This window comes from Puma concolor, chromosome D2, assembly GCF_028749965.1.
Source record: "Puma concolor isolate L17-30 chromosome D2, mPumCon1.1.hap2, whole genome shotgun sequence".
NCBI lineage: Eukaryota > Metazoa > Chordata > Mammalia > Carnivora > Felidae > Puma > Puma concolor.
Genome location: NC_141677.1, coordinates 7,109,574 through 7,121,930, shown reverse-complemented (window position 1 = coordinate 7,121,930; position 12,357 = coordinate 7,109,574). Strand labels below are relative to the sequence as shown.

At 49.6% G+C, this 12,357-nt stretch overlaps 1 protein-coding gene across 4 annotated transcripts in view; it reads right to left on the bottom strand.

The window, feature by feature from the left end:
- PAPSS2 (3'-phosphoadenosine 5'-phosphosulfate synthase 2) overlaps window positions 1-11,684 on the bottom strand; it is a 74,021-nt gene extending 62,337 nt beyond the window's left edge. The window contains exon 1 of one of the 4 annotated variants that reach the window (XM_086679510.1): window positions 11,238-11,684. Coding sequence is in view for 3 of the 4 variants with exons in the window: in XM_086679509.1 (XP_086535635.1) it covers window positions 11,238-11,264 (27 nt within the window). In the remaining variant the exon portion in view is untranslated. The remainder of the gene's footprint in view (window positions 1-11,237) is intronic. The other 3 variants (XM_086679509.1, XM_086679508.1, XM_086679511.1) reach the window with 3 other exon arrangements.
- Between the last annotated feature and the right edge of the window lie 673 nt (window positions 11,685-12,357).

Below are 12,357 nucleotides of genomic sequence, written 5' to 3'. Positions count from 1 at the left end.
TGCGCGGTTTGGGGGCTTGACACAGGTCTCAGTCGCCCTTCCAAACACCGGCCCTGTACACGGTGGGCCTCAGGCTGTGTTGATACCCCTCTGTATCTTTTTTTCACTTTTGCGACTGGTCCCGGTTAGGAGCTGTGCCTAGGATACGGGCCCCTCGCATGGTGAAGGATTAAAATTCTGTGCTGGTCTAGCACGCGCAGAGGCCAGGCACGCAGCCTGGGGGCTCTGGGGACGCGTAGCCCATGAGGGCTTGCCTGTGCGGCGCTCACATAATGAACAAGGCAAAGGCTACGCTTACATGTGAGTCACTGCAATTACTTCTACGGACACTTACTCCTGAGTGTACGCATTCACCCCCTGGAACACTGGAGCTTTGTGTTACTCGAGCGAGATGCTGGGTTGGATTCCAAACATCACTGTTCCCAACGCTGGCCGCAGAGCCTCATCCAAACTAGAATTTACTGCCTTTTAACGGCATTTGCTAAAGTCCACGTCTTCTGAGGAGCACACCACATTCCAGAAAGCCCCTGAGGGACCTTCCTTTCGAGGGAAGCGCAGCATCTTGCTGGTTTCGTCGCGGCATTCATCCGCATCCACGGAGACGGGATCTAAAAGTGATGTCTAAAGGATCGGAATAATCCTCACTCGGAGAGTCTTAGTATCTGTCACATCCGTTACAGTAAGGCACGAAAGAAAGAGAATGATTGAAGACACGTCTGGCCCAGCTTGGCCACTTACAGCCGCGTGTCCCAAGGCAAGTTACATAACCCCAACGAGCCTGAGCGTCCTGGACTATAAACTGGACGAAAACAGCAAGTGCTTCGTAGGTCACTGTGAGATAAGACTCTGGAAAGTCCCTGAGTTAATGTCTGTCCCTCCCTCTGTTTAGGGAACCCAGATGGATCAATGAGATACCTTTCTGAACCCTGAGGTAGATTTATAATGTAATCAAGAATTCGTATCACTGCGTGGCGTTTAAAAGGCTTATTAAACAGTGGACTCACACACACACACACACACACACACACACACACACACACACACACACACAAAGGAAGAAATCAGGTACTCATGATGACTCCGGTTTTTCCACTCATTAAAGTAGCTACCTGTGCAGGTACGACACATCCTTTTGACGGAACTTTCTATCCGGGGTGTCTGGCACGGGGACGACGTGGATTCTCGTGATTTCTAGACTGTCTCCACACTACTCTCCTCATTGAAATAGCGTGAGCCTGCTCCAGGAAGGGGTTCAGTCTCGCCCCGCCTATAAGTACACACGGCCAGTGCCGCTCTCCTTCACACCATGAGGGTAGGCTCCAGCCTCCCACATATGGGCCTCCTTGAAATTGGAATCTAGGCCTTCCTGTTGTCTGTCACTGAGGAGGTGGCCCGGGACTTTACTGACCTCCTGATGACAGGATGGGGCAACTCCCAAAATGTTTCTTCCAACCATGGTGGAAGGTGCCTCTTACAATCTCACAGCTTCTAGGTGCCCCTCATCGGTCCCCAGTGAAGTGCCATCAGTCGCTGTCTGGTCGCCAACATCCTTAAGCCTCAACCTCCATTTGGGTCAAATCCTTATTGTATGAAAAATGCACTGGTGGCCCAGTCTGCTTTTACCATCTAGAAATCACAGTTACGACTTGGCTCAAGTATTAGCAGTTCTAGTGGGAACAAAGCATTCTGTTCGTGTTTGCTAAATACTGACACAGCGGGAACAAGGGCACACAGTCCCTTAAGAGTCTGACTTCGGCTCAGGACGTGATCTCACGGTTTGTGGGTTCGAGCCCCACGTTGGGCTCTGTGCTGACAGCTCAGAGCCTGGAGCCTGCTTCGGATTCTGTGTCTCCCTCTCTCTCTGCCTCTCCCCTGCTCGCACTCTGTCTTTCTCTCTAAAAAATAAAAGTTAAAAAAAAAATTTTCAATTGTCTCTCTTTTAAAAAAAATAAATGAACAAAATAAAACCATAAGCAAAAAACTATTGCCCATACTTGTGGTGTCTGAAAACAAAGAAAATTCATTTTCCCATTATTCACCTCATGTCACCAAAAGGGAAAGAAGCGTGGGATGGTAAAGGTCACAACATTTGCTAACACCTGCCATTCACTCTTTTCTAAAAAGTGCTGGGGAATATCTCTAAGCAGAATCCATTATTATCTTCGTGAGGTATTAGCACGAGGCAGCTGCCAAAATATTTTACAAATGAAGCATACTAGTTACCCAACCCAGCTGCGCTTTTGCTACTGGGTGTTGAATCTCATTCCCTCTGTGAAATAAACACCTTATTCACCACGGAGGAGCTAATACGATTTTTAGCATCTCCTGTGGGGAACTCTCCAGAGACTTCTTTCAGTGAACTGAGTTCCCTTCTGACTATTTGTTCACAAACTTGCTTCATGAGCTGTTAAGGCCTAAATGAGTTAAAGCACAGGAACCCTCTGAATCGGGTGCCAAACGCATAAGGGCTCGGAGCTGGAGATAAACAAGTCACAACAGAGAAGGGATTTTCTAAGACAACGTGCTCTCCACATCAAAACTCCTGGTGTGTATGCAAATCCCTCAGGTGGTATTTTAATGTCTCGGTTTTATCAGCTCTCTCCTTACGATTAAACACAGTGGGATGAATATACAATTTTTTCTTTTACTTTTTAGTAACTACTCAAAATGTTGTTCTACTACTGACCCAATGGCCCAAGATCTGTAACTTGTATACTTTAGGAACAGACTCCCTGCAGGGACTCGCCATCTAGGTAGATTTGCCTGGCAGGACCACACAATCATCGTAATTGACTGCATGGTAGGGTCATGAACTTAGGAGAAGTACACATTGATGGATTCTGAGGTTAGACTGGAAATTCCGAGAACTATAAGAACTGAGGCTTTCATGTGCAACTGACAAGGTCCAGCTTCGACCGAATACAGTTTTATCTGTATCGCACAGCATATAATCATTGACATCTCTTTTTCTCTTTTCTTGATAAAATGATTAAACCGTATGAGAAGGCTTAAGGAAGAGTGAGTGAGGTTGGGGGAGCAGGTTGAATTTTCTAACGAGAAGCAGGCCGGCTAATGAGAAAATATTTCAGAATGGTACCCTTACATTTTTCGAATGTTGCTCTTTGGTCTGTGTTTTCTATCTCCAGAATGTCAAAACAAAATGTGAAAGCTAAATCAGGGTGTACTCATGACTCACCAATAATCAGCTTTGGGAGTGGTTTTTTCTTCATCTATGGAGAATACTTCCTAGTCAATAAAAGAAATTAAGCTGCAGAAAAATGGGCTGGGCTTCCTCCAAAGAGCATATGATTGAGACAAAAGTGCTGGGTATGCAGTGAGTGATCAGAGTTCTACCTTTATGGTGGTGTCACCAACCAGCTGGCCAGGAAGGTGGCCACAAGCCTTGGCAAAGGTTTTAAAAGCTGTGTATCAATCGCAATTATAAAGGGCTTATTAAGATGAGCTCTGAATTTTTCTTCCAGAAGTAAAATGCTAGGGTTCTTTTAAAAATATATTTTTTAGGGGCACCTGGGGGGGCTCAGTCGGTTGAGCTTCCAACTTCAGCTCAGGTCATGATCTCAGGGTTCGTGAGTTCAAGCCCCATGTCATGCTCTGTGCTAACAGTTCGGAGCCTGGAGCCTGCTTTGGTTCTGTGCGTCTCTCTCTCTTTCTGCCCCTCCCCAACTTGTGTTTTCGCTCTCTCAAAAATTAAAACAAAAAAGATAAAATAAAAATAAAATAAAATAAAATAAAATAAATATATTTTTAAGGGGCGCCTGGGTAGCCCTGTCAGTTAAGCATCCCATCCAACTCTTGATTTTGGCTCAGGTCATGATCTCACAGTTTGTGAAGTCGAGCCCCGAGTAGGGTTCTGCACAGGCAGCCCAGACCTGGTTGGGATTCTCTCTCTCTCCCTCTCTCTCTCTGTTCCTCCCCGAGCTCTCCCTCAATCTCTAAATAAATAAGCAAACTTAAATATATATATATATATATATATATATATATATATATATATATATATATATATGTATTTTTTTTTTAAGTAGGAGCAGCCCAAATAAAAAGTAAATAATTTAAAATTTTAGCTTAGTAGAGAAAAGAGTTTTAAAATTATATGAGAAAAAAAAGAAGAAAAACAATTGTATAAGAAGTTACTTGGGAATTTTGTGGATTTTGGCCTAGAGCGCTCGAGTACTGACTGGGCAGAAGGTTGAAAGAATAGAAAGACTGTGGGTGGGGTGTTACAATTAGAAAAAGTAAATGCTGTGTTTACAAAAGACTTAATGACAGAGTTTGAATGGAGTAAAAAACTATAATTGGAAAATACAAGGCTTTAGTAGCTATAGTTAATTACGGCAAGACCAGATCCTGGTTAAGTTATTCAGCAAATGATTGGTGAGTAAACCAAGGCACAGATACATACGTGAAGACTTGACAGGAAACAAAAAGGGGAAAGATTTTAAGAGACCTTCCGGAAAACAAAACAGTGTACAATGGGACCACATACGGACGACCAAAAAGTGAATTCAGGTTTTTAACAGTAGGAAATACAAGAAAATAAAAATCATCGCTAACATCTTGAGTTGCTGATTTTGCTAGAAATTGGGAAGACATGAATTACCCACAAAAAATGATGATTGGGGAGAGTACAGAGGAATGAGGTTATGGGGATAACATCTCAGGCTGCACCTGGGTGATTTATTTAAGTCTCAAAATCAAGTCTGCAAATGATTTTCAAGGCACAAACCCAATATACATTAAAAAGGAGAAAGGCACACCCGGGGGGCTCAGTCCTACTTCAACTCAGGTCATTATCTTGCGGTACGCAAGTTCAAGTTCGAGCCCCATGTCGGGCTCTGTGCTGATAGCTCAGAGCCTGGAGCCTGCTTCAGATTCCGCGTCTCCCTCTCTTTCTCTCTCTGCCCCTCCCCCACTCTCTCTCTCTCAAAAATACACATTAAAAAAATTTTTTTTAGTAAGTAAAAAGAAAAAGGAAAAAAGTAATTATTATTAGACTGGCCACAGACACTTGGCGGATAAATATCAGTATTTTTCATAACAAAACACATGAAGTAGATGTTCACCAGATATTTAAAGCAAACGATCACCTTTAATGCTGTAGCATTTGACGTAACCGATTTATGCAATGTTTAGAAAAGCTATACAGTTTTATTGCCAGAAGTTAATATTTGGTGCTGGATAGATGAAACCTGCCGTGTTTATGCTGCAGTCATGTTAGAGCAAAATGGACTTCCAGAGTAAATCTGAAATGCAGAAAGAGTTGCTGATAAGGCTTCAAAGGGAGTCACACGAGCCAACTGGTGGAAGTCACTGCATACACCATGTGTTATCACAAGAAAGTTTTGGTTCAGGATTTTAGACAGTGGCCCTCTTGCAGAGAGAAGAAATATTTCCATCTCGTGCACTAATTTGTTCTAAAGTGCAAAAATGCTTTGATGATCGAAAAGGCGGAAAAGAGGAACAAGACCAAATCTGTCCAAATAGAATGTTATTGTTAACTGACCTTCCTGAAAAGCTTTATTTCCTATTTATGGAAAGCAAAGGGTGCTTAGATGCCGGTGCGAGTCTGAGAAGGGGCTTGGTGTCCTGTGCCTGGTACTGGGCTTGAGGAGGGAGGGGCCGAGTAGCTCTGGGGGCTCTGAAAACAGAGGGCATCAGGCCTGCTTCTGAGCCCGGACAGACCCCAGGGGGGAGGAGGCACAGACAGACCCCAGCAGCCCCCAGAGCTCCTCACAGTGCCAGCTCAGTCACACAAGGGCAGAAATCCAGTTCCCACGCTCCTGGGAATGGCGGAGAGTGTCAAGGATCTTAGCCGGCCTCGCCACACCTCCCCCAGAACGGTGCTGGGGGCAGCGCCCAAGGAGGGCATGGGGAAGCAAGGCGAAGGGGCCTTTCAGACCGGAATGCACTTGAACTGGACCCACACTAAGGATGAGACAGGAGCGTATCCATCTCAAAAGACGCCCACACATGCAGAGCCATCAAGACAAGGTAAGCACCCCCCACCCCGACATTAGTACTTTGTAGGGAAAAAGGATTAAATTAAATCTTTCTGACTAGCAAACTGATTTAAGTTTTTAAGGCACTTGTTTTTATTTTTATTTTTTAAATGTTTCTTTATTCAGAGAGAGAGAGACAAAGGGGGGGGGAGAGAGAGAGAGAACAATCCTAAGCAGGTTCCGAGCTGTCAGCCCAGAGCCCAATGGGGCTCGATCCCAGGGACTGTGAAATCATGACCTGAGCCAAAATCAAAAGTCAGACACTTAACTGACTGAGCCACCCAGGTGCCCCTTGTTTTTAAAGTTCTCCCTTTATAAGAACGATACAAATACAGAAGGTAAAGAAATGATATGAAACGTTACTGACACACAGAGAATCCAGAAGAGGCAGAGATCTCCGTTTGCAGCAATGATGGTCAAGGTCATATACATTTCCTTCCACGGAAACAAGTAGAAAAAAAAATGCAAGTTACAACATAAAATAATCTCACTGGAAACATCGAAAGCTGACAAGATAATAAGAAACCACCAGGTTAAAATCTGCCGGGAAGAGGCAAGCAAGCAGGGAGCTACGTTTGTCCTGATAGGGGCAGGTGTGAACTGATTCTCACAACTGATTCTGACGGCCTCGCAGGGAGAGAAATCAATCAGAAACTGAAGCCCAGAACATGTCCAAGGGAGAAGAATGAAAAGAGCCCTTGTCAAGGTGAGCGGCGGGGGGGGGGGGGCTCAGAATCCCCCCCAGCAAGTAAGAGTGCATGAGAATACACCCGCCTCCCACCCCACGCGGAGATCCTGACCGGGGAGGACACTCCACCTCGGCACTAGAAGAATCCGGCACTAGAAGAATCCGGAAAAAGGGGCGGGGTGGGCGTCAGCACTTGTAGTCTACAGCTGGCCCTTGTGCGCCAAACTGCACCTCCAAGTCACCTCACCTGGGTGGTCTGAGACTCGTCAAGTGGTAAATTTAGGTTAAAGTGGCCCCAGGCACGGGCAGAAACAAAAGCAAACTCTCCCCGGAGGAGGGAAAAAAAAAAAAAAAAAAAAGGCCATTCATCCTAAGCCTCCAAGAATCCCTATAAGTCATTTTTCAGTGGTAATGACAAATACCCAGGCAAAAATAAGCAACCGCGCAAGGACACGTAGATAAGACAGGGGGAAGGGGAAATCTCAGAAGAATACAGATCGCCCAAGGCGAATTCATCCTGGGATGAATTCTGTAGGCATTTGTGCAACAGCTACGTGTTGAGCATCTAGCTGGTTCCAGGTTGTACGCCTGGCTGCTGGGCATGCGTGCCCTTTCCGCTGTCACATGAACAAGTCACCCAGGGGACGCAAGGGGAGTTGAAACACCATTATATTCATATATCCATTTGGTTTTGGTGTCTGTGTTTTCCTAAGACTTGCAAGCACGAAGACCAAGGAGGGCCCTTGACTCTTTACTGATAGATTTTGAAATAAGCAGTGATCTCCCAGAGAACGGAGATCGACCTCATCCATTCCGGCCCCCATTCCCCATTCAAGTTACGCCGAATTCACCCCTCAGCAAACCACAGAGCCACCTGCATTAACGGAAAAGGGACAAAAGACACAGATAACTATGTCAGGGTGGAGTGCATTTAACTGTAAAAGTCCACAAAAGAGGATTTTGGAATCATGGCACGAGTTGGACAACATTCATTGTGAGGCAGGTCTGGAAACAGCCGGAGGCACAGGAAGGGTGGAGAGAAGTTAGTCCAATACTGACCGAAGGCCTTTCTCGGTTGGCCAAGGTGGTTGGCAAAACCTTATTGATAATCTGGACGCACTGCTTACCCCCCCCCCCCCTTGGTCTCCTGTCCAGCTTTTCACAGTCAGGGTGTGTATTATCACTTCTATATGCCCGCAGCTGTGTGCTCTTATGAAATATTCTGGTGGTTCTTCTGTACTCGGCGTTCGGAACAGTAGGACCTGTGCTTTCTGCTCCGTTTGCCCCACCAGGACGGTGTAGTGTAGGAACAACACCTACCGCATCCGGGGTGCTCGCTCCGGGCCTTGAGCTGTGCGAGATACTTTTTTTAGGGATCATTCACTCCTCACCAGAATTGTAAGGGGTAAGTGGTCATTACCTCCATTTTACAGACGGGGTACTATGTGCCAAGGATACAGAGGGAACAAGAGCCTGAATGCGAATCCTGACTTGCTCCTGGCGTTCTCCTCCCCTGGAGATGAGGCTCCGTTTGCTGGGGGGGGGTGCAGGCTGCGGTGCGGGTGAAATGAGATACAGGGTGGCCTCTGGGGGAGCGCCGGTTCCTCCTTCCTTCCAGCTGGTTCCTCCTTCCTTCCAATGTTTACTCATCTAAAATTCATGTCTTGCCTTGGACAGCATCTCCAAATAGGTCTAAAAGTAGCTACTGTTGGAAAAATAATGTCCTATTGTATAGAATCTTTAAAATAATAAAAGGTAGGGGAGCCTGGGTGGCTCAGTTAAGCGTCTGACTTGATTTCAGCTCAGGTCATGAGCTCACGCTTTGTGGGATCGAGCCTCAAGTCAGGGTCTGTGCTGACAGTGTGGAGCCTGCTTGGGATTCTCTCTCTCCCTCTTGCTCTGCACCTCTCCTGCTCATGCTTGCTCTCCCTCCCTCTCATCAAAATAAAATCAACAATCTTGAAAACACTAAATAAAATAATAAAAGGTAGATCATCTCTTACATTTATGAATAACTCTAAGGTTCCAATGCCCCTTCACCCCCTCCCCAACCATTGGTTGGTTGGGCCTTTGGAAAATATTTGCCTATCTCAGTTGTCTTTTTTAGGTCCATTGTCTGTCTCCTGTCTCCAGGACACAATAATATTGTCTGAACATAATAACATTGCCTTGAAAAATGCTAATCCAGGAAATGATGCAAGAAGAAAGAATCAGGCCTTTGCCTTTCTTTCCAGTCCTCTGGAGCGCTCTCCTTCCTTCTCCTGGGTATGTGTGTGTGTAGGGGGGATGTTGGTGGCCAGGCTAGAGTTAAGTCAAGGGACGGAGGGGAGTATTGTGACACACAGCCATCTTAGGTTTTCATGGTAAGGATGTTGAGCCCAGCAAGAATGTGCTACCTTCCCTTTTTAAAGAACACTACATTTTTTGGTCAAGCTTGTGAGAAAATCATCCTCGAGTCTCTCATCCGGAAAATGTGGCAAAAAAAAAAAAACATTGTGGGGGGAGATGTATTCATCCCAGGATACTGCCTGACACACAGTAGGGGCTCAACAAGTGTCTGAAGTTACTGCAGGCGACTGTATATTGAACATCCTCTTTAACAACGCAGAAAAGAATGTAATGGCTCCCGTGAGTCTCTGAAAAAGCCCAGCCTCCCCTCTAGGAGAGCTTCCTAGAGCAGCAAGACTCACTTCTAAATAATGATTATTTCAGAGGCCACACACGTGGATATCTTTTGCTTTGGACTGCAAGGTTTCAGAATACATCTTGAGTTAGCATTTAAAGCTTGAGAGATTTCCCATGCATTTAAAGCTGGTTTGGCTGACCCAATCGCATCTATCTGGCCCTTTGGGCACGAACGCTGGTACCTGGATTATAATCGTGTTGGCTAAATAAAAGTTCAGGAACCCTGCAGCTTTTTCAGGTGTTAACTGAATCCTATACAGAACACACACACACACACCCCAAAGAAAAAAGAGAAGGTTCAAAATGTGTAACCAGAGAAAGTGAAGCCTCTGGCGGTCACGTTTCTACACTCTCTCTGACCACACAGTTCCCAGGATCAGTGTGGAAAGCTCCTGGTCTCCAACCCCATTCGCTCCAGCAGCTCTTGCGGAGTGGGGGCATGAAGGGAAAGCCCACCTACCCCTTCCTTACTAACGCTTGAGGAGGCTCCCTATCAGAACAGGGAAGGAAAGAACTAACCCCCACCCCCATTTGCAAAGCTACCAAGTGCCACCGCAGCTCATCACTTAAAAGATACCATTCAGAATTTTACAGAAATTAACCGGACTAAATGGGACTAAAACACAAGTGATTTTCACTTAACAATATTTTTAAATATACCACAATACTGAGAGTCTCCCCACTTTAAAATAGCTCCTATAAAAGGCAGCCGAATCCCATCCCTCCTCCTGGGCCTTCCTGCCGGGATGGGTCATGTGGTCTGAAACGAGGGGGCCCCACCCCCTTTCCCTGCAGCCCCTGAATCGCCCCACCAGGCTCCTTCCCCAATTCTTGGCTTTCCACGTCTCCTCCCAGCCCGCCAGGAACAGACCTCAAAGATAGCTCAGTAATAGGCAGTCTATAATCACAGTAATAAGCACGTATCAAGCGCCTACTATGTGCCAAGTTCAAGTCTAACTATGGGAGCGGGGTCAACCCATGCGGTAACCACAATCATCAACCTGAGGCGTGCAGCGTGGTGAGGACGGATGCTCAGCAGTCAGACTGCGGGCTGGGACCTACGGAAGGCTTGCAGACCACCTGGTGTGGCCCAAACGCCTTCCGCAAGGCTCCTCCCAGGTCCGGTCAAGGATCACAGCTGCCATTTTTAGGATGCAAAATTAACAGGAGCCCCTACTGCTAAGTGAGAAGGGAACTTTTCTCTTTGACAAGCCCTCTATCTCCCATAACGGGGCGGGGGGGGGGGGGGGACGGGCGCAGATTAGTTCCGGACAAAACCGAGCCTCTAAAAGCAGCTAACCCGCCGAGCCCAGGAACCCCCGGGCCCGGAACCGATGCCAACAGGGAGCTGACTCCAGCTGGAGGGCTAAGCGCTGCGGGTGTAGACAGCGGCAGCTTCCTCCGTGAGGTCTGTCATTAAAGCGCACTCCGAGGAGGCTGCGTGGACCAAGCCCCGGTGGCTGTCGCCGACGGGCGCCCAGCGACCAGACCTGGCGGCACCGGGCTGGGCTCAGCCCACCGCCCACCCCAGCGGCGCGGAGCTCACACGGAAGAAAAGGCGGGTCCCGGGAGGCCCTTGGGGAAGGGAGGAAGCGTCCTGCCTCGGCCCCTCTCCCGCGCCCCGGACCCGCCGCGCAAGCTCCCGAGGTCGCTCCCGGGCGCGGCGACCCCGAGGGGCGCAGGTTCCCGGAGGCGCTGGCGGAGAGGGCCGCCCGGGGGTCCCCCCGCTTCCCCTCCCCTCCCCCTCCCCCGCGCCCCGCGGCTCGTGCGCTCGGCGGAGTGGGACGCGGGCCCCCCCCCCCCCCCCGGCAGGCGCGGCGGGGGGCGGGCGGCCCGCAGCCTACCGTCTTCTGCTTCTTGACCCCCGACATGCTGGCGGGCTGGGCGCTGCGCGGCTCCGGGAGCGGAGGCGCGGGGACGCTCCGAGCGCGGCGGCGGCGGCTGGGGCCCGGCTCCCGGGAAGGAGGTATAAAAGGGCTCCGCAGACACGTCGCACTTCCCTTGACCGGCCCCCTCCTCCCACTCCTCCCCCCGCCGCGCTCCTCTCCGCCCCGTCGGCTCCGCCGGCAGCGCCCAGCCCAGGGGACCCGGCGGCCGTCTGGGCGGGGTCCCGGGCCCGGCCCCCCGACTCGCCCAGCCGCTGCGCCCGCGCCAGGCCGGGGTCAAGTTCGCCCTGCCCGGGCCACTCCCGGCGGCGGCCAGGGCGCGCCCCCGCCCCCGCCGGGAAGGATTCCCGCCTCCGGGACCGGCTGCGGGGCGCCCGCGCGTGGGCAGGGTCCTCGGTGGGCACCGACGGCCTGCCCCGCTTCGCCTCTGCTCGCAGCCGCAGCCAGGGGGTAGGGCACGCGCCCTCTGCTTCGCGCGCCCCCGCGAGGGCATCAAGGCCTCCTTTCTCCCCGTTTTACAAAAGAAGCAATCGAAGCTTTCAGACTTTCCCGAAGGTATACTCTGAGGCCGGGGGATTCAGACCCGGGCTGGCGGCCTCCGCACCCCAGGCTTTCTACCCCAGCGTCCTCGAGCGTGCTGCTAAAATCCAGAGGCCAAGGTTCGCCTGCGCCTTTGCGCCTGGCACGGTGCTAAGGGCTTTGCATGCACTCACTCCTTTGAGCTCGCGGTGTTTCTCCCCGAGTTACAGATGGGCCCCAGCGGGCCCTCCTCCCCACAAAGTCTAGGAAGCAAGGGCAGCCCCAGACAGTGGCCAGTGGTGGCCCTGCACTGTATTCCGTCCCCCGCCCCTCCCCAAGCATTCCTCCAGTACTTCTGTGTGGATGGGCCCTGTGGGGAAAGAGCAAAAGAAAGGAGGCCCCACTCCAAAAGCCTTATGACCTGGACCCTCGGGCATCCGAGATTTTATCAGATTTTTTGGGAAGACAGCATGAGGCCAGCCACCCCTCTTAACCCAACCGTCTGCGTCTTGCGAGGAGCAAAGAAGTGAGGAGGGAAGCTGTAATTCGTGACAAGCAG